The following is a 25,276-nucleotide window of genomic DNA, read 5'->3' on the forward strand; positions in this document are numbered from 1 at the left end:
TGGAATGTCAACCCCAACTGATTTGGCCAGGAGACCCTGAGTTTCATGGTGTGGTTGATTAATTCAAGTAGTGGGTAAAACGTGTGTCCTGGAGTTGGGGGGGAAGGAGTCCAGCTGGGTATGATGCTAGCTCATTCACAACACTCAAATTTCTATCTCTCCCCTGTGTAATGCATTCATGAATAGTTCCCATAAATACTGAAGTGACTCAAATCATGTGATGCACAGAAAATCAGAGACTGCAGCGGCCTATTACTTAATTTTGTTATTACTTAACTTTAAGCTCCATTTTCAAGCAAAGGGTAGACAGGCTGTGAAGCTGTCAAATATTTTTGTATTTATTGAGTAATTGCATGGGAAAATGATGCTAATTAAACACCTTTAAGATCAGCTCAGTGCTTTGTGACCAGCTAGAGGGGTGGGATAGGGAGGGTAGGAGGGAGACGCAAGAGGGAGGAGATTTATGTGTATGTATAGCTGATGCACTTTGTTATAAAGCAGAAACTAACACACCACTGTAAAGCAATTATACTCCAATAAAGATGTTAAAAAAATAAAAATAAATATTTTGTAGATGTATGTGTGTGCATGCATGTATGCATATGCAATTGCATACCCAATTTCCTTAAGGTTTTTAAAATGTAAGAGCTACTCATCTTCATTTTCAAATCCCTGGCATATACCTTCTTAAGAAACAAAGATGTCCATCGTATCCAATAACCACCATCACCCCCAATCCATAGTTGGAATGATTACCTTGAACCATTTTTGGTGAACTCAGGAATTACGTCCTCCCAGATAACTGGTTGGGAAATGAATTAAAGGAATATTGCAGAGTAAAAGTTAGTTCAAGGTCACAAGGATTTATCAGAGTTGAAAATTATTATAATAAACAACACTGGTTATTCATTTGTTCATTCATTCTTTCATTCAAAAAAATTCATTAAGTTACTACTATGTAAGTCAGAAACTCTAAAAGATTCAGAAGTCCACTGCATTAATGATTTTTGTCCAGTCTGCTTTTTCACTTTAGAAATTAAATAGCCAGAGAGTGACGTCACAACATGACCAAGTAAGATATCCCTCACCCATATCACCCTCTCAACAACAATTTGGCATCCATCCACAGACAAAAGTGCCTGTGAGATCCAGCTTTGCAAGAGCTGTGAGATCCAGCAAAGGAACTGGAAGGAGTCTCACCCAGCTCTGCATCAGGTAAAAGGAATACAGAGCCCAATCCCAGCTGTAGATGCTGCAGGGGCTCATGAACTGGCACCAGTCCCTCTCAGCTATAGTCCTGGAGCCCCTGAGAACAATGTCTTAGACAATCACTCACAAATGAGAGAGCCTTTATTGAAGTCCAGGTTTCCAGTCGAAAAGTTCCAGTACACAGTTGGAGCCAAAGAATACAAGTTTGGATGTACTGGACAGGGTGAGAGAAAAAGTTTGACTTTACTCATGCCAGCCTTCCCCCAAGGTGGCACAGTTTAGTGCCAAGAGAGACCATCTTGCCCTGTGATTTCACCCAAGAAGGAGGATGAGCATGTGTGTGAATGCCCAGCTTCCCCAGCTGTGGGGGACACTAAATTTCTCCCTTGTCACATCCAGATTATTGAGCTCCATGACTGGGGTGTGAAAGAGGCTGGGAGAGTGGCAGATAGGAATTTCAAAGGGTGTTAAAGGGATGAGGATCCTACTAACGGCACTGTGAACTCCATCAAAAGTCCACTTGCAAGGCACTAGGGACACCCTGCCTGGCCCATAACTCTGAGTATCTCATCCACACCCACCCCCAAACTGTGCACTCCTGGTGGTGATAAGAGTGAGTTTTGGAAGATGGCTAGTGAGCACACATGGAAAGTAAACCTGAACCTGCAGGCCAGGAAGACACCACAGACTTGAGCTTTAGCCTCACCCTGGAGAAAGCAAAAGAGAGGATGTCAGCACCCAGGTAGTGTGTTGTAGGATCAAAAGAAGGCAACAAGCTTGAGAGCTCTGCCAAAAGAGGGAGCAAGAAGCGTGGGCAGCTATATCCACAGAAAGTCCAAGAAAGCCTCAGAATCCCTAGCAGGGCTGAGGGAATGTACTTCTCTCCCATAATCAGATAGTAAAGACTAGAGGAGGTGACTGCCACTTCAAATGCAAAGACAGCAATAGACAACGTCAAGGAACATGAGAAATCCAGGAAACATGACGTCACTAAAGGGTCACAATAATCTCCAATCCCAACAATATGGACATCTGCAATTTACCCAATAAAAAATTCAAAATAGCTTTTTTAAAGGAGATCACTGATCCAAAAGAAAACACAGAAAGACAATAAAGTGAAACCTGGAAAATAATACATGAACAAAGTGAGAAAACAAAGGTATAAAAACCACTTAAAAAGAACCAAACAGAAATTCTGGAGTTGAAGAATACAATAAATGAAATGAAATGCAGTAGAGACTACCAGCAGCAGAATGTGTCAAGCAGAAGAAAGAATCTGTGAAACTGAACTGTGAATTAGACAGGGCTTGTGAAATTATCCAGAAGAAAGAAAAAAGACTAAAAAGTAAAGACAGAATAAGTGAACAATGGATTACCATCAAGAAAAACAATCTGCAAGTTATTGAAGTCCCAGAAGGAGAAGAGAAGGAGAAGGAGGCAGAATGCTTATTCAAAGAAATAATGATGGAGAGATTGGTTCAAGATGGTGGAGTAGAAGGATGTGCTCTCACTCCCTACTGTGAGAGCACCGGAATCACAACTAACTGCTGAACAATCATCAACAGGAAGACACTGGAAGTCACCAAAAAAAGATACCCCACATCCAAAGACGAAGGGGAAGCCACAATGAGACGGTAGGAAGGGCACAATCATAATAAAATCAAATCCTATAACTGCTGGGTGGGTGACTCACAAACTGGAGAACACTATAATACAGAAGGCCACCCACTGGAGTGAAGGTTCTGAGCCCCACGTCAGGCTTCCCAACCTGGGGTCCAGCAACAGGAGGAGGAATTCCTAGAGAATCAGAATTTGAAGTCTGGCGGGATTTGACTGCAGGACTTAGACAGGACTGGGGGAAACAGAGACTCCACTCTTGGAGGGCACACGCAAAGTAGTGTGCACATCGGGACCCAGGGGAAGGAGCAGTGAGCCCATAGGAGACTGAACCAGACCTACCTGCTAGTGTTAGAGGGTCTCCTGCAGAGGCGGGGGGTGGCTGTGGCTCACCGTGAGGACAAGGACACTGGCAGCAACACTTCTGGGAAGTACTCCTTGGTGTGAGCCCTCCCAGAGTCCGCCATTAGCCCCACCAACGAGCCCAGGTAGGCTCCAGTGTTGGGTCACCTCAGGCCAAACAACCAACAGGGAGGGAACCCAGCCCCACCCATCAGCAGACAAGCGGATTAAAGTTTTACTGAGCTCTGTCCACCAGAGCAACAGTCAGCTCTACCCACCACCAGTCCCTCCCATCAGGAAACTTTCACAAGCCTCTTACAAAGCTTCAGCCACCAGAGGGCAGACAGCAAAAGCAAGAAGAATGACAATCCTGCAGCCTGTGGCACAAAAACCACATTCACAGAAAGATAGACAATATGAAAAGGCAGAGGTCTATGTAACAGATGAAGGAAAAAGACAAAACCCCAGAAAAACAACTAAATGAAGTGGAGATAGGCAACCTTCCAGAAAAAGAATTCAGAATAATGATAGTGAAGATGATCCAGGACCTCGGAAATATAATGGAGGCAAAGATCGAGAAGATGCAAGAAATATTTAACAAAGACCTACAAGAATTAAAGGACAAACAGAGATGAACAATACAATAACTGAAATGAAAAATACACTAGAAGGAATCAATAGCAGAATAACTGAGGCAGAAGAACGGATAAGTGACCTGGAAGACAGAATGGTGGAATTCACTGCTGTGGAATAGACTAAAGAAAAAACAATGAAAAGAAAGGAAGACAGCCTAAGACAACTCTGGGACAACATTAAACACTCCAACATTTGCATTACAGGGGTCCCAGAAGGAGAAGAGGGAGAGAAAGGACCAGAGAAAATATTTGAAGAGATTATAGTCAAAAACTTCCCAAACATGGGAAAGGAAATAGCCACCCAAGTCCAGGAAGCTCAGAGAGTCCCATACAGGATAAACCAAAGGAGAAACACACCAAGACACATAGTAATCAAACTAGCAAAAATTAAAGAAAAAGAAAAATTACTGAAAGCAGCAAGGGAAAAACAACAAATAACATACAAGGGAACTCCCATAAGGTTAACAGCTGATTTCTCAGCAGAAACTCTACAAGCCAGAAGCGAGTGGCATGATATATTTAAAGTGATGAAAGGCAAGAACCTACAACCAAAATTACTCTATCCGGCAAGGATCTCATTCAGATTTGATGCAGAAATCAAAAGCTTTACAGACAAGCAAAAGCTAAGAGAATTCAGCACCCACAAACCAGCTCTACAACAAATGCTAAAGGAACTTCTCTAAGTGGGAAACACAAGAGAAGAAAAGGATCTACAAAAACAAACCCAAAACAATTAAGAAAATTGTAATAGGAACACACATATCGATAATTACCTTAAATGTGAATGGATCAAATGCTCCAACCAAAAGACACAGGCTTGCTGAATGGATACAAAACCAAGACCCACACATATGCTGTCTACAAGAGACCCACTTCAGACCTACAGACACATACAGACTGAAAGTGAGGGGATGGAAAAAGATATTCCATGCAAATGGAAATCAAAAGAAAGCTGGAGTAGCAATACTCGTATCAGATAAAATAGACTTTAAAATAAAGAATGTTACAAGAGACAAGGAAGCACACTACATAATGATCAAGGGATCAAGCCGAGAAAAAGATATAAGAATTGTAAATATTTATGCACCCAACATAGGAGCACCACAATTCATAAGGCAACTGCTAACAAATATAAAAGAGGAAATTGACAGTAACACAATAATAGTGGGGGACTTTAACACCTCACTTACACCAATGGACAGATCACCCAGACAGAAAATTAATAAGGAAACACAAGTTTTAAATGATACAATAGACCAGATAGATTTAATTGACAGTTATAGGACATCCCATCCAAAACAACAGATTACACTTTCTTCTCAAGTGCGCATGGAACATTCTCCAAGACAGATCACATCTTGGGTCACAAATCAAGCCTTAGTAAATTTTAGAAAATTGAAATCATATCAAGCATCTTTTCTGACCACAACTCTATGAGATTAGAAAACAATTATAGGGAAAAAAAAGTAAAAAACACAAACACATGGAGGCTAAACAATATGTTACGAAATAACCAAGAGATCACTGAAGAAATCAAAGAGGAAATCAAAAAATACCTAGAGACAAGTGACAATGAAAACACGATGATCCAAAACCTATGGGATGCAGCAACAGCAGTTCTAAGAGGGAAGTTTACAGCAATACAATCCTACCTCAAGAAACAACAAACATCTCAAATAAACCATCTAACCTTACACCTAAAGGAACTAGAGGCAGAAGAACAAACAAAACACAAAGTTAGTAGAAGGAAGGAAATAATAAAGACCACAGCAAAAATAAATGAAATAGAAACAAAGAAAACAATAGCAAAGATCAATAAAACTAAAAGCTGGTTCTTTGAGAAGATAAACAAAATAGATAAACCATTACAGACTCATCAAGAAAAAGAAAGAGAGGACTCAAATCAATAAAATTAGAAATGAAAAAGGAGAAGTTACAATGGACACCACAGAAATACAAAGCATCCTAAGACATTACTACAAGCAACTCTATGCCAATAAAATGGATGACCTGGAAGAAATGGACAAATTCTTGGAAAGGTATAACCTTACAAGACTGAACCAGGAAGAAATAGAAAATATGAATAGACCAATCACAAGTAACGAAATTGAAACTGTGATTAAAAATCTTCCAACAAACAAAAGTCCATGACCAGATGGCTTCACAGGTGAATTCTGTCAAACATTTAGAGAAGAGTTAACACCCATCCTTCTCAAACTCTTCCAAAAAATTGCAGAGGAAGGAACACTCCCAAACTCATTCTATGAGGCCACCATCACCCTGATACCAAAACCAGACAAAGATACTACAAAAAAAGAAAATTACAGACCAATATCACTCATGAATATAGATGTAAAAATCCTCAACAAAATACTAGCAAACAGAATTCAACAACACATTAAAAGGATCATATACCATGATCAAGTGGGATTTATCCCAAGGATGCAAGGATTCTTCAATATACCCAAATCCATCAATGTGATACACCATATTAATAAACTGAAGAAGAAAAACCACATGATCATCTCAATACATGCAGAAAAAGCTTTTGACAAAATTCAACATCTCATTATGATAAAAACTCTCCAGAAAGTGGGCATAGAGGGAACCTACCTCAAGAAAATAAAGGCCATATATGACAAACCCACAGCAAACATAATTCTCAATGGTGAAAAACTGAAAGCATTTCCTCTAAGATCAGGAACAAGACAAGGATGTCCACTCTCACCACTATTATTCAACATAGTTTTGGAAGTCCTAGCCATGGCAATCAGAGAAGAAAAAGAAATAAAAGGAATCCAAATTGGAAAAGAAAAAGTTAAAGTGTCACTGTTTGCAGATGACATGATACTATACATAGAGAATTGTAAAGATGCCACCAGAAAACTACTAGAGCTAATCAATGAATTTGGTAAAGTTGCAGGATACAAAATTAATGCACAGAAATCTCTTGCATTCCTATACACTAATGATGAAAAATCTGAAAGAGAAATTAAGGAAATGCTCCCATTTACCATTGCAACAAAAAGAATAAAATACCTAGGAATAAACCTACCTAGGGAGACAAAAGACCTGTAGGCAGGTAACTATAGGACACTGATGAAAGAAATTAAAGATGATACAAACAGATGGAGAGATATACCATGTTCTTGGATTGGAAGAATCAACATTGTGAAAATGACTATACTACCCAAAGCAATCTACAGATTCAATGCAATCCCTATCAAATTACCAATGGCATTTTTTACAGAACTAGAACAAAAAATCTTAAAATTTGTGTGGAGACACAAAAGACCCCGAATAGCCAAAGCAATCTTGAGGGAAAAAAACAGAGCTGGAGGAATCAGACTCCCTGACTTCAGATTATACTACAAAGCTACAATAATCAAGACAATATGGTAATGGCACAAAAACAGAAATATAGATAAATGGAACAGGATAGAAAGCCCAGAGATAAACCCATGCACCTATGGTCAACTAATCTATGACAAAGGAGGAAAGGATATGCAATGGAGAAAAGACAGTCACTTCAATAAGTGGTGCTGGGAAAACTGGGCAGCTACATGTAAAAGAATGAAATTAGAACTCTCCCTAACACCATACACAAAAATAAACTCAAAATGGATTAGAGACCTTAATGAGAGACAAAGACACTATAAAACTCTTAAAGGAAAACATAGGAAGAACACTCTTTCACATAAATCACAGCAAGATCTTTTTTGATCCACCTCCTAGAGTAAAGGAAATAAAAACAAAAATAAACCAATGGGACCTAATGAAACTTAAAAGCTTTTGCACAGCAAAGGAAACTACAAACTAGACGAAAAGACAGCCCTCATAATGCGAGAAAATATTTGCAAACAAATCAACGGACAAAGGGTTAATCCCCAAAATATATAAACAGCTCACGCAGCTCAATATTAAAAAAACAAACAACCCAACAATGGACAGAACACCTAAATAGACATTTCTCCAAGGAAGACACACAGATGGCCAAGAAGCACATGAAAAGCTGCTCAACATCACTAATTATTAGAGAAATGCAAATCAAAACTACAATGAGGTATCACCTCATACCAGTTAGAATGGGCATCATGAAAAAATCTACAAACAACAAATGCTGGAGAGGGTGTGGAGTAAAGGGAACCTTCTTGCACTGTTGGTGGGAATGTAAATTGATACAGCTGCTATGGAGAACAGTATGGAGGTTCCTTAAAAAACTAAAAATAGAATTACCATATGACCCAGCAATCCCACTACTGGGCATATACCCAGAGAAAAGCATAATTCAAAAAGACACATGCACCCCAATGTTCATTGCAGCACTATTTACAATAGCCAGGACATAGAAGCAACCTAAATGCCCAGTGACAGATGAATGGTTAAAGATATGGTACATATATATAATAGAATATTACTCGGCCATATAAAGGAACAAAATTGAGTCATTTGTAGAGATGTGGATGGATCTAAAGACTGACATACAGAGTGAAGTAAGTCAGAAAGAGAAAAACAAATATTGTATATTAATACATATATGTGGAACCTAGAAAAATGGTACAGATGAAATGGTTTGCAGGGCAGAAATTGAGACACAGATGTAGAGAACAAAAGTATGGACACCAAGGGGGGAAAGTGGTGGGGGTGGTGGTGGTGTGATGAATTGGGAGTTTGGGATTGACATATACATACTAATATGTATAAAATGGATAACTAATAAGAACCTGCTGTATAAAAAAATAAAATTCAAAAAGAAAAGAAAAAAAAAAAAAAGAAAGAATGATGGAGACCTCCCCAAATCTGAGGAAAGATTTGGATACTCAAGTTCATGAAGCTCACAGGTCACCTAACAAACTTACATTAAAAGATCTTCTTTAAGACACATTATAATGAAACTGTCAAAAATCAAAGACAAAGAGAATCTTAAGAGCAGAAAGAGAAAAGAATCTTGTAATTTACAGGGTAACTCTGATAAGGCTATCAGCAAATTTCTCAGTAGGAATCTTACAGGCCAGGAGAGAGAAGGAAAATATATTCAAAGTAGTAAAAGAAATAAAAACCTGCCAGTCAAGAATACTCTATACTGGCAAAGTTGTCTTTTGGAAATGAAGGAGAGATAAAGATTTCCTCACAAAATAAAGCTGAGGGAGTTCATCACTACTAGACTTGTCTTTCAATAAATGCACAAAGGGGTTCTTCAAGCTGAAATGAAAGTAGCATGAAAACATATGAATATATATACTGCACTGGTAAAAGTAAGCATATAGTCAAATTTAGAATAATACTATAATATGGTGGTGTGTTAACCACTTCACTCTAGTATAAAAGTTAAAGAACAAAGATATTAAAAACATCTATATCTATAGTAATTTGTTAATGAATACACCACATAAAAAGAGGTAAATTGTGACATCAAAAATATAAAAGGAAGGGAGAAAAAGTTTTTGTGTGCCAGTGAGGTTAAGTTTTTATCAGGATAAAACAGACTATTATAAGATATTTTATGTAAGCTTCAAAGCAAAGCAAAACCTACAGTAGATATACAAAAGATAAAGAAAAGGGAAAGAAAACATACCAATACAGGTAATCATCAATTCACAAAGGAAGGCAACAAGAGAAGAAGAAAGGAACAAGGGCACTACAAAACAGCTAGAACAATTAATAAGATGACAGTAAGTCCTTACCTATCAATAATTACTATAAATGTAAGTGGTTTAAATTCTCTAATCAAAGGACATAGAGTGGCTGGATGGATTAAAACACCTAGCTAACTGCTGCCTACAAGAGATTCATTTCAATTTTAAGGACACACATATTCTCAAAGTGCAGGGATGGAAAAATATATTTGATGCAAGTGAAATCAAGAGAACAGGAATACCTATACTTATGCCAGACAAAGTAAACTTTAAGTCAAAAATAGTAACAGGAGACAAAGAAGGTCATTGTATAATGATAAATAGGGGTCAATTCATCAAGAATATGTAACAATCATGAATATATATGCATTGACATCAAAGCACCAACTTTATATTAAGCAAATGCTAATTTCTGAAGGGAGAAATAGGTACAATACCATAATAGTAGGGGACTATATTATCCCACTTTCAACAACAAATAGATCATCCAGACAGAAAATCAATAAGGAAACACTGACTTAAAGTATACCTTAGTCCAAATGGACCTAACAGACAAATATAGAACAAATACATTCCATCTGACAATAGCAGAATACACATTCTTCTCGAGCACACAAGAAACATTCTCTAGGATAGGTCAGATAAATAAATAAATCTAAGTAAATTTAAGAAAACTGAAATCATACCAAGTATATTTTTCAACTACAGTGTTATGAAACTAGAAGTCAGTAATGGAAGGAAAACTGAAAAATTCACAAATATGTGGAAATTAAACAACATACTCCTGAAAAATCAATGGGTCAAAGAAGAAATCAAAAGTAGAATAAAAAAAAATATCTTGAAAAAAACAGGAAGAGAAACACAGCATGCCAAAACTCAATGGATGCAAAAAAGCAGTTCTAAGAGAAGTTTATAGCAATAATAAAATACACATCCTTTCATGGCAAACTCTAAACAAATTAGGTATAGGAGGAACATACTTCAACATAATAAAGGTCATATATGACAAGCCCACTGCTAACATCATACTCAATGATAAAGGTTCAAAGTTTTTCCTTTAAGATCAGGAAAAAGACACAGGTGGGCACACTCACCACTCTTCTTGAACACAGTGCTGGAAGTCCTAGACAGAGCAATTAGGCAAGAAAAAGAAAAGGCATCCAAATTGGAAAGGAATGAGTAAAACTGTCTTTGTTTACAGATGATACGATGTTATATACAGAAATCCCTAAGACTCCACTAAAAAACTGTTTGAACTAATAAATGACTTCAGTAAAGTTGCAGGATACAAAATCAACATACAGAAATCAGTTGTTTTTCTATACACTAACAACAAAATAGCTGAAAAAGAAATAAGGAAAACAATCCCATTCACATTAGCATCAGAAAGAATGCAATACTTAGGAATAAATAAAATGTATTGATTGACTTTTCCACCCAGTCACAGGAAGCAACATCTTCCATGGTTACTGAAATTTCCCTTGAACAATGCCTCTCTCCTTCCTACATGAAAGCCTTTGAGAAACTTCCTTGTTTGGCTGGTTTACCAGCAGGCCCCACCCATGTAGTGACCCCTGGACACCAAATAGCCTGCTTACTCTCATATACCTGGAAATGATAAAAGCCAAGCAATAAAACCAGAGTAAAAGCAATATTAATATTGTCATAGGCCGAAAGAGTATGGCTGAGGAAGTCTGGTATGTGCCTCTACATTCAGAAGAATAGCTTTGATAGACAACATCATGAGGCTAGTGGTTGAACTTCAGAAAAAAAGTCTAGAGTATTCTATGGAATAGGTCCTTCCTTCATTAGCTAAAATTCTCCTACTGGAATATAACTGTTAGGACTCCACAGAGGTGATGCATTTTTAAAAATTAATTGTATGCATACACATATTTGAATTTACAGAATTTATTTTCCTATATTCATTGATCTTTTAATGATCTCAAAATAAACGATTTTTTTCCCCAGAAGAACTATTATTAAGGTCATTGATTTATAAAAAAGAATTCCTTTCCTCTGGTACCAATCTGGTTCTCTACAATGGTTGACATGGTATTATTTTATTATCCTAATGGTTGACACAATATCTGTATATTATTCCCGATGGTCTGAAATCCTCTTGGATACTTGGTCTCTTTGGTGATCACTTGACTTTGATTTCTTCTACATATCCCACAGTGGGGTGAACCGCCTTTAGTGACTGGAATGGTGGTCTTTGTTGTAGACCTGATAAAGCCTTATCTAATGGCCCTGAGGAGGGGGTGACTCCTTCCCTGTGGGGGAAAGAGATGTATTCTGTTTTCTCATGCTTGGAATTGACAGAAAGCAACTAAGAAAGAGGCCTGCTAAGCTTGAGGTTACTCAAGGCTTGGCTGGTGATAATTGGTGACTGTAGAGCCATTCCAGAGCCTCCAAATTTACATCCAGAAAAACTCAGTTTCTAAAACTATGCGGCCCTCCAGGGAGGCCACCATGAGACCCTGGGGAATAGTGGGCAAGGAAGACCCATCTGGATGGCAGACATGGGTGATGCAACTGGTTAACCAAGGAACATCCTACACTGACAAACCAAGAATTCTACTCCTGCCCAGCAGAATTTGATATGTATTAGTAACAGTGATTTCTGTTTGTCTTCCATTCTCTCTATTCCCAAGTGGTAGTTTTCCCTTGGATTCATGCTTCCTGTTGTTTCTCTGTCGTTCTATATCGTGGGAGTACAGACAGATAACTTGTTTTTTAAAGCTATGAGTTGCTAAGCCAAGAGGAGCAGCTGAGTCTGGGTCTGTTGGAGATGATGCCATCCCCAGATGTGATTACAGGGTGAGGCTTTGAGGTGGGCTCCTTCAGGAAAGAATGAATGCATGCCACCCAAAATGTATAAATGAGAAGAACGCGTTTGTGTATGTTGGAGAGCAAGGGAAATAAACGACTCTTAATTTTCTCTACCATAGGCCAAGAAGCTAAAATGCTCATCATCCTAGAATCTCTTGCAGCTAAGGGGGAAACCATATGACTCAGTTTTGGCCATTGAGATGTAAACATAAGTTCCTGAGCTAGGATTCTGGAAAAGCTTTTAAAACTTCAGAATCAGCCTTATGATCCTTCAGCCTTTTGCCCTTTTCTTTTTCCTGGCTTAAGTGTGGATATAATAAGTGGCACTTTAGAAAAGAACATGTAAATGCATGGATGAAAGCCACGTATAAAGAATCACAGAGCAGCCTTGACCCTTGATGGCACCCAAAACATTTGCCCTTCATTGCTTATCTACAGCTTTCTTATTAATGAGTAACATAAACACCTGCAAGGTAAGCTATCATTAGTTGGTTTTTCTCAGCTCTTTTCCCTTTATGCTTGAGACATATTCCTTGGCAAATGACTATCTTCTAAATTCCCTAAAATTGGCAGGAGTAGCAACAACCAATATTTTCAATCCAGAGCCATAGCAATCCCAGGAGATAAATCATATGCTGAAAATCCAGAATAAGAAAGAAGTTTTATTTGGTGTTGATTCTCCAACACCTAGCACAGTGCCTGGCACTTAGCAAGCAATAAAAATGTTTGTTGATTGATCCTACTGATTGTATTTCTCAGAAAACTTTTTAAATAAAGTAACACTTAAAGCACACGTCAGGATTTACAGCAAGTTCAGTAACAAATTTGAATTTAATGCATAACAATATTTATTGAATAATTAACGTATTGAATTGTAATCTAAACACTATACTAAATTCTTTGTGTTTATTTTTAGTTAATTTTCACAGCAGTCCTATAAACTAAGTATTATTATTGGAGAATTTCAGAGGTATTTAAATAACTTAGACAAGGTCTCACAGCCAGGTGGTATGAGAGCCAGGATTCAAGGTCAAGTTTATCTCCCTCCAAACCTATGCTCTTAATCACTATGTATTAATAAAATATTTTAAATCTGCTCTCCTAAAAGAAACATCCTTTGATCCCTAAAAACCCTTTCTGGCAGAACAGCAAGTACACAGAAAATGTTAGTCTGTGTTAACGGTTATACATTATTAATCAATTACCACTTACTGGATGATTTATTGTTTAATTCCTCCTGGTTGACAAATCAGTTGAATTTTTCATATGCACACATTGGAGTAAGTTAGCTAAATAAAGTGATTCACTTGGAGCGTTTCATGTTTACCCCAGGTTGCTATTGGGAACCTAGGTTATTTGTGGCATTTTTGCTCGAAAATCCTGGAGTCATTAAAATCTGGCCCCACAGACTGCATAGTAGGATATTGATAAGAACAAGGATGCAGGCGGCAATTCAGTAGATACTTAAATGGCAAAAAATATAGTGCAAGTTTCCCACACCTTGCAGACTGCAGGTATATATGATAATAAACAATTATCACCAGGACAAAGGGAAAAAGGCCATGAAATCCAATGGCACAGTGAGAAATCTACTAATACAGGTGGTCAAGCTTGTTCCATTTCATTGTCAAAGGAAGGCTATTTATTTGCTTCTGAGTAGTTCAATTACAGAGTCATTTACTGCTGAAAGTTTTCCAGTAGGCAGATGTGGATCTACAGCTCTGGGCTTTAGATTCAAAATCAGTGAGGAAAAAGGGAATAAGAATCTCCTCCACAGACAGCATAATTGATAAGGTAGAGATCTGTAAGCAACTCCAGAAATAAAATAAGTGCCTTTAAGCATCCCAGTTGGAATCTCCTTACTGTGTATAGTGGGCATGGGCAAGGGTCAAGATGCTGACTATAATTAATGATTTTTTAGAAGCTCTTTAAAATATTTTCCCTTTGATAGTTTCCTGTCTAGATGAGATGTCAGTGGTTGGTGTGTGTGTGTGTATGTGAAAAATAAAGAGAAACAGAGAGAGAGAGAGAGATTCCTTGTGTACCAAAATGCTCAGAAACAGAGGGAAAATATTCACAATGGATACTAAGTAGTTATAAAATCAAAGACAACTTTCTTTTCCTCTTGCGCAAGATAAAAGTGGTTTTTATCCAACAAATAACACTGTGTGTGTGTGTGTGTGTGTGTGTGTGTGTGTGTGTGTGTGTGTTCTGAGGACGTTTGAAACAGTGGAGATTATACAGACTGTAATTATTATTTCTAAACTGCCACAATCTAGTGTTTTCCAAAATTTGGCAGTGTATCCATAGACTAGACCAAAGATATGTCAATAACAAGGGTTTTTCTTCGGCATGTTTTTCATCATTTTCTTGTCAATAGGTTCTGCCTTCCAGTTGAAATTCAATTTATATTTTGCATACACCTAACCACTGTATTTTATCACTTGTTTGCTGGGCGTAAGAAGCCACTACTTAAGTGGCCAAGTAACTTGACTCTTGTCAAGTAACCTTTAAACCAAGACATGTATGTAATTCCCTTATTAATTACAAAGATTAACTTCATCAATCTTAGTTCATGACCAAATTCAAAACTTCCAGGCACAATCATGATGAGAAATACACAGCTGAAAGATTTCAAATTCTAATTTATCCCACCTTGAAAAACAATTAAGGTGTCATGAAGGGCAATGAGTCCACCAAAGTAATCTCTACGGGAAGTGACCCACAACAAAAGGTTAACAGATAGGGGAGGTATCAGCTTGCTAGAAGACAACTGAAGATGAAGAAAACCAAATATACCACCTCTAGTTATTGGATGCTGAAACTGGAAAATGTCATCAGAGAATTTCAGCAATGATAACAAAATCCAAATGACCAAAAATTTGACAACTTAGTCAATATAACTCAGCTCTCTGTGGGAATAGTTAAGAGTAAGTGTATACATAAATATGGCATAAAAGCATTAGATCAGGATTTCAAGATCTATTGGCTTTTCTACCTAACTTTTGAGAATCCAAAGATCAACACATTCACTGATAGTAATCAGAAACTTAAGTTGCATGTGAATAATTAATGGTCCAAAATGACCATTATTTTGAAACAAATATGTACCAAGCATCCCTACGTTATAACTAATTTTTTAAACTTTTTATTTGGAAATAATCATAGATTTACAGGAAGATAGTATAGAGAGATCCCCTGTACCCTCCACCCAGTTTCCTCAAAGGTTATATCTTACATAATTTTAGTACAATATCAAAACCAGGAAGTTGACATTGTGTGCACAATATGTGTGCATGTCACTTTATCATATGTGTAGATTCTTGTAATTACCACTGCAATCAGGATACAAAACTATTATAAATGATTTTATTTGTTTTCTTGAATATAAAAATGCATTATAATTTCAGGTAGAAAGTTCCAGACTACTTGTTTTACAAAACAATCACAGCATATTGAAAATTATTAATATTTTGGAAATTATTATCTAAGAAAACTCTATTTATAAAGGCCAAAGTGCAATTCTAGCAATACAGACAACATACATTTGTGTTAAACTTATTTCCCTGCACAGATTAGACCACCCCATCATTCAGTGATTGGCTCTCCGCAGCATGAGAGTGAGCGAGTTTTCAACACGTAGTTTATCAAAGACATCTTACTGAGAACTGTACTCCTCCAAAACTGTTTACTGGTGAAAGCCCCAGATACACACATGCGCATACACACACCGCTCTGGTCTGGGGTAAAACAGAGCACTTCACAAGTGCCTTTAAATCACTAATGAGGTTACCATAATAAAGGAGAACATTAATAAATATACACAAAGAATTAATGAAATAAACTAGCCAGATTCTTCCAAGCCAAGTCTATCATGGGGTTTCTTATTTTCCCTAACAAGTAAACATAATCCAAATTGTTGCAAACTCCAATTCAATTCAGCTCATGGCAGTGGAAAAATATATGATCACAAAAGAAAAAAATAATCAGAATCGAAACACCATTCTTACCTTGGCCATTTGTGCCTGCACGCCATTTGCCTTGAGAGATGCTACCGCTTTCTGTGCAGCTGCCGGACTGTCAAAATCTACAAAACCATACCCTGTGAAAACACAAAGACCCTGGTTAGTACTCACAAATAGCTGCATCTCTGTCACACCAATAGAATGTGTGTTTGTGGTCAGACTTGCACTCATGACCCTGCTTGAACCATAGACCTCAATCTATGGCCCTTAACATGTCAGGAAAGATACCACAATATCATTCAACATAAAATAGTAACTCACTTATTTTCTAGAGGTTGCTTTTGAGATTGGCTATGTAATCAGCAAGCTGATTTAGACTAATTTGGTGAGTAAGGTAATATATTATTTAACCATGTTCTTCTTTCTTCAGTGGATTTGCTGCAAGAACGAGGAACACAAAATGCTGAAAAATACAGAAAAGTTTATCTCGAAAGTTAATTTTCTAAACCTCAAAAAAAACTGACGGTAATAAAAGCCATGATAGAACCAGCATGAAGTTAGTACAAGCAACCTCAACAGTTTCTGGTATTCAGTAGGCATTCAATAAATGCATGTTGACTACATGAATGAATGAAGGTTGTGAATAAGTCCAGGGAGGTTTGAAACTAGTTGCAGTTGATTTCCAAGCCTGTGTCAATTCATTACAGACCTCATCTCTCTCAAACATAACATCCTAAATAAATGATTTGACGGTTAAGGAACCTGTGATAAAGAGTGAGTAAATAGATAAATATTCAAGCATCTTTTAAAAATAAGAAACAAAGACCCATGTCACTTATTTGTTACTTAAGTATAATCTGAAAAGGGTACAAGAGTTGCCTATACTGTTCTCTGATTGTGTGCCTGTGTGTGTGTGTGTGTGTGTGTGTGTGTGTGTGTATGTGTGTACAGAGTGAGGTCAAAGAAACAGCCAGTAAAACAGAATAAATGAAAAGGGGATTTTGCATACCCATAAAATAGCTGATATTAGTTCAGGGCTTAGCCTAACAGTAATTTCAGCTGCCAAGAATATTTCAAAATAAAAATGCTCAAGAATGAGTGTTTGGCACTCAATGCCCACCATACGTATCCTGCTCCTCTCCTCAGCTGTCAGGCAGGGATTTGCTCTGTATTCCAATATTTTTCTCATTTAGAAGTTTTGAGGGGAACTGCTAAGGCAAACCTACTAACCATGCACTGTGACCACGCCCCCCCCTACTAAAATAACCAGTGAAAGGGAATTCAATTACCAAGTTGTTCCTTGTAATTAACTTTTTAATTTTCTCCCCTTGAATCTCTTCTTCTTTTTCTCCCTCCCAGCATGTTAACCTAAAATGAACTTGTTACACATCAGTGTACCATCAAATGCTCTTGAAAAGCTAGGCAGAGAAGCTGGGAAGTTTGTATTTCGAATCCAAAAGGAAGCCTGCTCTGTCAGTATTGCTAATTCCTTTCTTCCCACAAAATTCAAACTATGTGACTAATATGAGTATTACCACCCACTAAGATGAGTAAGATGAGGGAAAAAGCAGAAAGAAAAAGAGGAAAAAGAACAAAATAAGTCAAGAAGTAGAGTTAGGGGGAGAGGAAGATAAAACTAAAATGCAGACTTTATCTCCTATGTTCCAGCAACTGCCCTGAGTGGGTGATGTGTTGACACCTGATGAAATGCTAATAATACATGTACTACTGTCCTCATGCCTGTTCACGTATATACATAGAGAAACTGAAGCTTAAGCCAGGTGACAAGACTGGTCCTAAATCACGAGCTGCTTAATCAGTAGAGCCAGGATGTGAAGCAAAGTCCACAAAGGCCCTTTCCAAATATACTGTACTATGAACTGCTTTATAATCTTACTTTGCAAACTATTTCTAGAAGCCCCTGAAACCCACCGGAGAGAGGACACAATTCTTGAAAATCCCTTAGACTTTGAGGTTAGCATATGAAATAAAACAATCCCATAAAAGAATTCAACCCAGCTCATTCAGTCAGTACACTTATTCATGGGGTGGTTGAGTTCTCAGCAGAACGGGCTACATGAGGTTTGACAAGGCACCCCTCCCACCTCATGCTTTGGTCAGTCTTCCTCATCTGTTTGCAGGCTCATTCTTTCGTTCAGTAAGGAAATTCTATGTCAGGCATTTTGCCAGGTACAGGGTATAGAGTAGTGAAAACAAAACAAAAAAAAAACCCAGTTCCCACCCTTATGCAGCTTATAGTTGAGTTGGGAGATGGACATAAAACAAATAACCATACAAATGAATCTATAATTACAAATTGGTATGCCTTTCCTGAAAGTAAATGAGACCATATACCACAGAATCTGATGACTGATTGTTCACTATTGAAAGTTTTAAGGAAGCAGTGGCATGGGATGACCTGCATTTCTTAAAATATCACTCTAGCTGGCTTGTCTTAAAGATGGTATTGGTTTTGGGGGAGGCAGGGAGCAAGAGTGGAATCAGGGAGATAACTTAGGGGCTACTACAGCAATCTGGACAAATGACAGCTGGCCATGAAACGGACAGGATGCAATGGATGGTCTGAGTTACATTCTGGAGGCAGAATTAACAGGACCCAGTGATGGATGGACTGGTTGGGAGTAGGGGAGATACAGGTGACAAGGGTTACTACTGCTTTTTCAGCATAAGCCAATGGGTGGGTGGAGATGTGATTTACAGAAATGGGGAGCTGGGAGGAGGAGCCAACAGGGGAGAGGGAAAATTAAAATATTGGTTTGAGGCATGGTGAACCAGAAATGCCTGTGAGACATCTAAGTAAAAATGTCAAATAGCAGCTGGATATATTAGGCTGGTGCTCAGAAAAGGGAATAAGATTGGAAATATAAACTAGGAGATCAACAGCATGAAGATATGATTTACAGAAACAGAAAAAGACAAAAGTGCCTGGTGTAAGTAGAAACAAAGGGCCCAGGTTTGGAGCCTGAACTTCACCACTGAAGTGTCAGATTGGAAAATGAGATTGCAAAGGAGGCTGAAGGAGAATCAGAGGGAAAGAAGGAAATACAAAGGGAATAAGAAGTCTCATAGCCAAGGTAAGGAAGTTTCCCAAGCAGGAGAGAGAGACTGACTGTGTCAAATGCCACTGAGAGTGAGAGCAAGATCGGAGCTTGAGAGACCCAATGCTTTAGGAGCATGGACTTCTTTATTTAACTAGAGTTGATTTATAATATTGTGTTAGTTTCAGGTGTACAGCTTCAGATTCTTTTCCATTATAGGCCATTACAAGACACTGTAATGTATAGTTCCCTGTGCTATAGATAGGCCTTTGTTTATTTTATATACAGTAGTGTATATCATGGACTTCTCTTCATGCTTGGCTACAGGCCAGTGGAGGTGACTGAAGTCTGCTTGAGTGGTTGAAGAGCGAGACTAAGACAGGGAGGTAGAGAGTGTTTACAGTCTTCTTTGCCATTATGCTGCTGGGAAGGAGAATTAATAGCCAGCTTTAGCTCGAGGGGGATATGAGGTCAAAGGAGCTATTTGTGTTTGTTGGTTGTAAGATAGGAGATGCTATGGTTTTCAACCTTAGCTGCATGCTAGATGCACTTTGGGAGCTAAAAAAATGACCAATGCTCATTCCTCACCCCCAGGAAAATGAAGTCAGTGTCTTTGGGAATGTGGCCAAGGTGTCTGCACACACACGTGTGTGTCTATTCCCCGGCTGGTTTCAGTGTGAAGCCAGGGTACAGTACTGCTGAATATTCATTCAAGTTATTCAACAAATAGTTATTTGTTGCCCCTACTATGAGATAGATACTGTTCTTGGCACTTTTGAATGTTGATAAGAAAGATCAAGCAGAAGTCAAGAGATTAAAGCTTCAGGCAGATAAGGGGATAATTTATAGGGCAATGTTCCTGAGAAGGTGGAAGTGTGAGGGGCTCTAGAACATGAATGAAGTGCTGTCCTTTGCTAAAAGAGGGACTTTGCCCTTTGCCCATTGTAACTGGAAGGAAGAAAAAAAGAGCAGTCTCGGTTACCAGGTGTTATTTCTTTGTATATCTTTGTTTCTGGGACATAGCCTGAGCTTAAAGAGACATTTGTCGAAATTAATTGAAACCATGTTTAAAAGATGCTAAGTTACTTCATGGGACTACAGTGGAGATTAACTAATAAAAATGTCTGTTAATACATTTTGACTCTAAAGAACAATATAAATGCCAAGCAGCCACGGTTCTGGCTTAGCCACGTTGCCACCAGTGACGCCACCAAGGATTTCATGACTCTCGGCCTCTATTACAGTGTGGCTTCCTCCATTTTTTCCACTACGCACATCACACAGGATATTACAAAATCAAGATGCTGTTCTCCAGGGCAGAACTCCAATCCAAACAGAAGAAATCCTTGTGAGGGCAGGAGACACCCTGAGCCTTGTCTGAATTGGGGAAGTTATGGGTGAACTTCGAGAAGAGTGTCTTTCCAAAGAGCCATCATGCCAGCAAGGAGAGCGGCCCCTAAGTACAAAATATCTCCTCTCCTGAAGGCTCCTGGGAAGCAAAGTTATAAATAAAGAATCAACGTTTCACTGACTTCTGTGTTTTTCATACAAACTTACTTTCACCAATTAAAATGAATGAGCAGAGGTAAAATGTCTCAAGCACCCCCCCCCCCAAAAACACACCACAATTCTGGAAATAAACATTGCATTCTTGAGTTTTCTGTGACAGCATATACTACATCGCAATCAGAAAGAAACAAAATTAAATACGAAGCTGCCCCTAGAGAATAATGATGCCTTTACGAAGGAATAAAGCAACTCCAATTTGGTTTCAATTTGCTTTCCTTAACTACAAATCATCAAGCCTGGGAGCAGAAACCTCTGTACCTACATCTGGTGAGGGGCAAGGTAGGGAGATTAGTTCAGCTCCAGCTAATAATGCTTTATGGTAACTGCTAAAATCCTCCATAAAATGGGACCCATTGGAAACACCAGCCCGAGTGACTGAAAGGCCATTGGTCTGCCTCAATTACATAATTAAGCTTGGCAGCAGGTTCAAATGAATGAAAACTGAATGTCACTGTTTTCTCCATACACCCCTGTCCTTGTTTTCCTTCCTTGTCAGGGGGATAAGGCCAGCAGTTCTGCAATTAGCGGGAAGCAGAGAGCAGCAAGAAAGAACCATCTCCATGCTAATTAGGTCATTCGCCAAATTAGCACTCACTCCATTGGCAGAGCTAATCAATACTTTCCTGAAATGCTTTAAACTTGGTGTGTTAATTTAAAGTTTTGTTATTTTTATTGCACTACAAGCCTGGTGACTTTATAAAAAGAAGAAAAAATATATATATTAAGAAATTATGACAGAGTTCTACAAACAATGGTACTGCCAGAGCGTTTTGTTTTTGTTTTCTTCAGTGTTATCTGTAGGCAGCTTCTCTGTGACCTTTGCCATTCAGCTGGACCCCTGTGTGACAATTCATTTGAATTTTGTTAAAAGTCTCTTTATCATCTTTTTTAAAATTTAGTTTTTATTTTACATTGGAGTATAGTTGATTTACAATGTTGTGTTAGTTTCAGGTGTATAGCAAAGTGATTCAGTTATACATATACGTATACCCATTTTCTTTCAGATTCTTTTCCCATAAAGATTATCACAGAATATTGCATAGAGTTCCCTGTGCTATACAGTAGGTCCTTCTTGGTTATCTACTTTATATATATTAGTGTGTGTAGGTTAATCCCAAATGCCTAATTTATCCCTCCCCCACATTTCCCCTTTGGTATCATCTTTATCATCTTTAACAGTTAATTTTATACTTCTGTGTTGCAACTGGATCCTTAAATTCTCTATGTAAACTGCTTACATATTTACCAACTTTGGATGGTTCTTTATGTGGGGGAGATGATACAAACCAGAATTCCTGGTTCAGATGTGTGGTGGCATGAGCCGAGTGAGACTCGCTCTCAGAGTGTAATCTCACACGACATTTCATATTTCTGCAGAATGACTGTCATAAAAGCCCACTTGAAACACAGACGGCTTGATGTGAACACCCAACTTCTTTCAAAGACGATCCAGATGTGAGTCAAATACGATTTTTAAACAGAAGTGAACACTTTGTCTAGGAATCACAGGTTCCACTGAAGTTCCACTCAAATTTAACAGTTGAAGATGTTTAAGAATCGCCCTTCCATAAATCCCCCCTCTTTCTACTTAGGCCTAAGAATATTCTGCGGCTGTCATCTGACCCCAGAGCACAGAGAGAAGGTGGCCTGCAGGAAGGAAAGAGTGATTTGCAGGCTTCCTGGAAGTCTGCTGGACTCAAGGCTGCCTCCAGGCATCTGTATTTCGATTTTTTTGTACATCCCTAAACTGTTGAATGACTGCCAAATGTCTGCTCTTATTATTGGATTTCCTAGTTCTCTGCATTATGTTGATCAAAGGAGGTAGTTGAAGGACAGCACTGATAAATTCTTTGCTACATGTATGCTTGTAAAACCAGACTAACAAGGAAACCCAATCATTTCTTCAGTATTTCCTTTAGCACTGATGTCCTGTGACTGACCATTATAATGAAGCAAGGATGCTACAATACAATAGTCCTACAGCCTAACTTACATGTGTGGGAAAAAAAAAAAAAAAAAGGCAAAAGACAAATCCTGCTAGAATGCAGAGGCCAAAGACAAGAGTGCTCATTTTGAGGGAAAAGAATCCAAACCATTAAAATCTGAAATGACCTCCACTTTGAAGCATCTTTGGAGAAAGGATGGAACGGTTTTATACAGAAAAGAACAGTGTCTGTACTTATGCAAAGGGCTGCAGCCTTCAGACACTTAGCAAACGGAGGCAAATAAGGTGGGTAACAGGGTCCACCATACAGGAAACAGATTGCTTCATTCTCTTCCCCTGACTTCTGAGCTTAATTACCTAAACATTCTGATATTCTAGTGCCAGAAACACTTAAATAAGACATCAGTTTTTGGAATAGAATTGACCTGTTATGAGGGACACTTCTGAACCATGATGTGACTTTCCTATTATTATTATTTAATCTTAATTTTATTTTATTTTTTATTTTAAAATTTTTATTATTTTTAAATTGAAATATAGTTGATTTACAATGTTATGTTAGTTTCAGGTGTACAGCAAAGTAATTCAGAATACACATATTCTGAATATATATATATATACCTTTATAGTTTATTACAGAATACTGAATATAGTTCCCTGTGCTATACAATAGGTCCTTGTTGTTTACCTATTTTATATCTAGTAGTTTGTATCTGCTAATCCCAAACTCCTAATTTATCCCTCCTCCATCCCTTTCTCCTTTGGTAACTATAAGTTTGTTTTTATGTCTGTGAGTCTATTTCTCTTTTGTAAATAAGTTCATTTGTATCATTTTTTTAGATTCCATATATAAGTGATATCATATGACATTTGTCTTTCTCTGTCTTTCTTCACTTAGTATGACCATCTCTAGGTCCATCCATGTTGCTGCCAATGGCATTATTTCATTCTTTTTTATGGCTGAGTAATAGTCCATTGTATAAAGACGATGTGGTATATATTACTATTACTTAATTTACTAAACATCTACTATGTGCAAAGAAGATAGTGTGTTCGATGCTGCAGGGAAAACCAAGATACTCTGACATGGCCCTTCCTGTCAGGGAGTTTATGGTCTAGTAGGATAGACAAAGACATTTAAATACAGTGGAGGGTCCTCTTATGCATGGGGTTACGTCAGTGAGCATATGCAAAATGGCATGTTTTCATTGAGTATAATATGCATGGTTTTGTGTGCACAGCTCTGTTCATCAGAGCTGAATACCTGAGTCAGGTCCCTTCTCATTGAGCAGCATGATGGTAAAACTATCACATTCTACATTTATGTGTGCATTAGTCTATCTTTCTGTTTTCCTGTTTTTGTGCATAATAGAAATGCATTAAGTTAAATACAAAATATAGGGAGGAATTAGTATCACATAAAAGGTGAAAAGGAAGTGCTAGCGTTCTAAGATAGCAAATATTTCTTCCAGGTGGGGGCAAACTCAGTACATTTTGAGAGCAAACGACAAAAGTGAGGACTAGGGAAAGGAAATTAGGTCCCAAGTGGCATTTCCCTGCAGAATAAGACAATTACAAAAGACAGACGAATTTAGGGAGCAACATACTTAGTGGCATGTCGCTTGAAAATGGGACACTTCTTATTCCAGTTATGGTGCACAGAGAGTCTTATTAAACCAAACACAAATTCAAATCCCAAAACTCACTTCCCTTCTCACCCTGTTCAAATGATTTTTAAATGAGAGAAATTGCTTCTTTCTACTGAATAAAGTCAAAATTAGGATCAGGATCATTACTTAATGGGCTTAGAGAGATCATTATGCTTTATTGAGATTAAAGAAATTCACTGATTTGTCAAGGTTTTCGACTAAACCAGCCATGATTTTATTATAATATTGTAGAGATTAAGGGAGCAGTCTGCTTGGCTGTAAATGGATAGATTAACCTCTTTGAATCATCTTGCAAAGTTTTCCTTTCCCTTGTTCAAGGACACATATAAAATATATGTCTCATGTGAACCTTTGGTCCTAAGTGTCTCTGCCATCAACAGCAGTGGGATGTGTAAGTGTATAATGCATTGTGGCCGCAGGAGCAGGCCAGGGTATTGATAAAACAATTCCACTGAGTCTGTAAGTATCATGGAAGCAAGCTGTAACTGAATACTCTAATTATAGCTCTGCAATCCTAGCCCACAGTAGGCAAAACTATGGTTTTATTCCTGGGTGCCCATCTTTCCCCCCCCTCTCTTTGCTCTGGCCTTACAGGCAGGTGGAACTGTAAACTAGTCCTCCATCAGAAGAGCAGAGTTGATGGCCTCAGTGTGTGAGGATCAATGGAAGGACAATCTCCCCTTCCCCAACCCCCCCCCTCCAAGTACTTTAATCCACACTCACTCAATGCCTCCAGCCAATGGCCTGGAAAGCATGTTTGTAGTCTTACACATCCTTCTACAGCAGAGACATCT

The 25,276-nt window shown here is 38.1% G+C and overlaps 1 protein-coding gene across 10 annotated transcripts in view; it reads right to left on the minus strand.

Moving 5' to 3' along the window:
- The window catches only part of RBMS3 (RNA binding motif single stranded interacting protein 3), a 705,499-nt gene that overhangs the window by 371,451 nt on the left and 308,772 nt on the right, over nt 1-25,276 (minus strand). For all 10 annotated transcript variants that reach the window (XM_068558019.1, XM_068558022.1, XM_068558021.1 and 7 more), the window contains exon 4: nt 16,285-16,376. In XM_068558019.1, coding sequence (XP_068414120.1) covers nt 16,285-16,376 — 92 coding nt within the window. The remainder of the gene's footprint in view (nt 1-16,284; nt 16,377-25,276) is intronic.

This window comes from Eschrichtius robustus, chromosome 12 (genome assembly GCF_028021215.1).
Source record: "Eschrichtius robustus isolate mEscRob2 chromosome 12, mEscRob2.pri, whole genome shotgun sequence".
NCBI lineage: Eukaryota > Metazoa > Chordata > Mammalia > Artiodactyla > Eschrichtiidae > Eschrichtius > Eschrichtius robustus.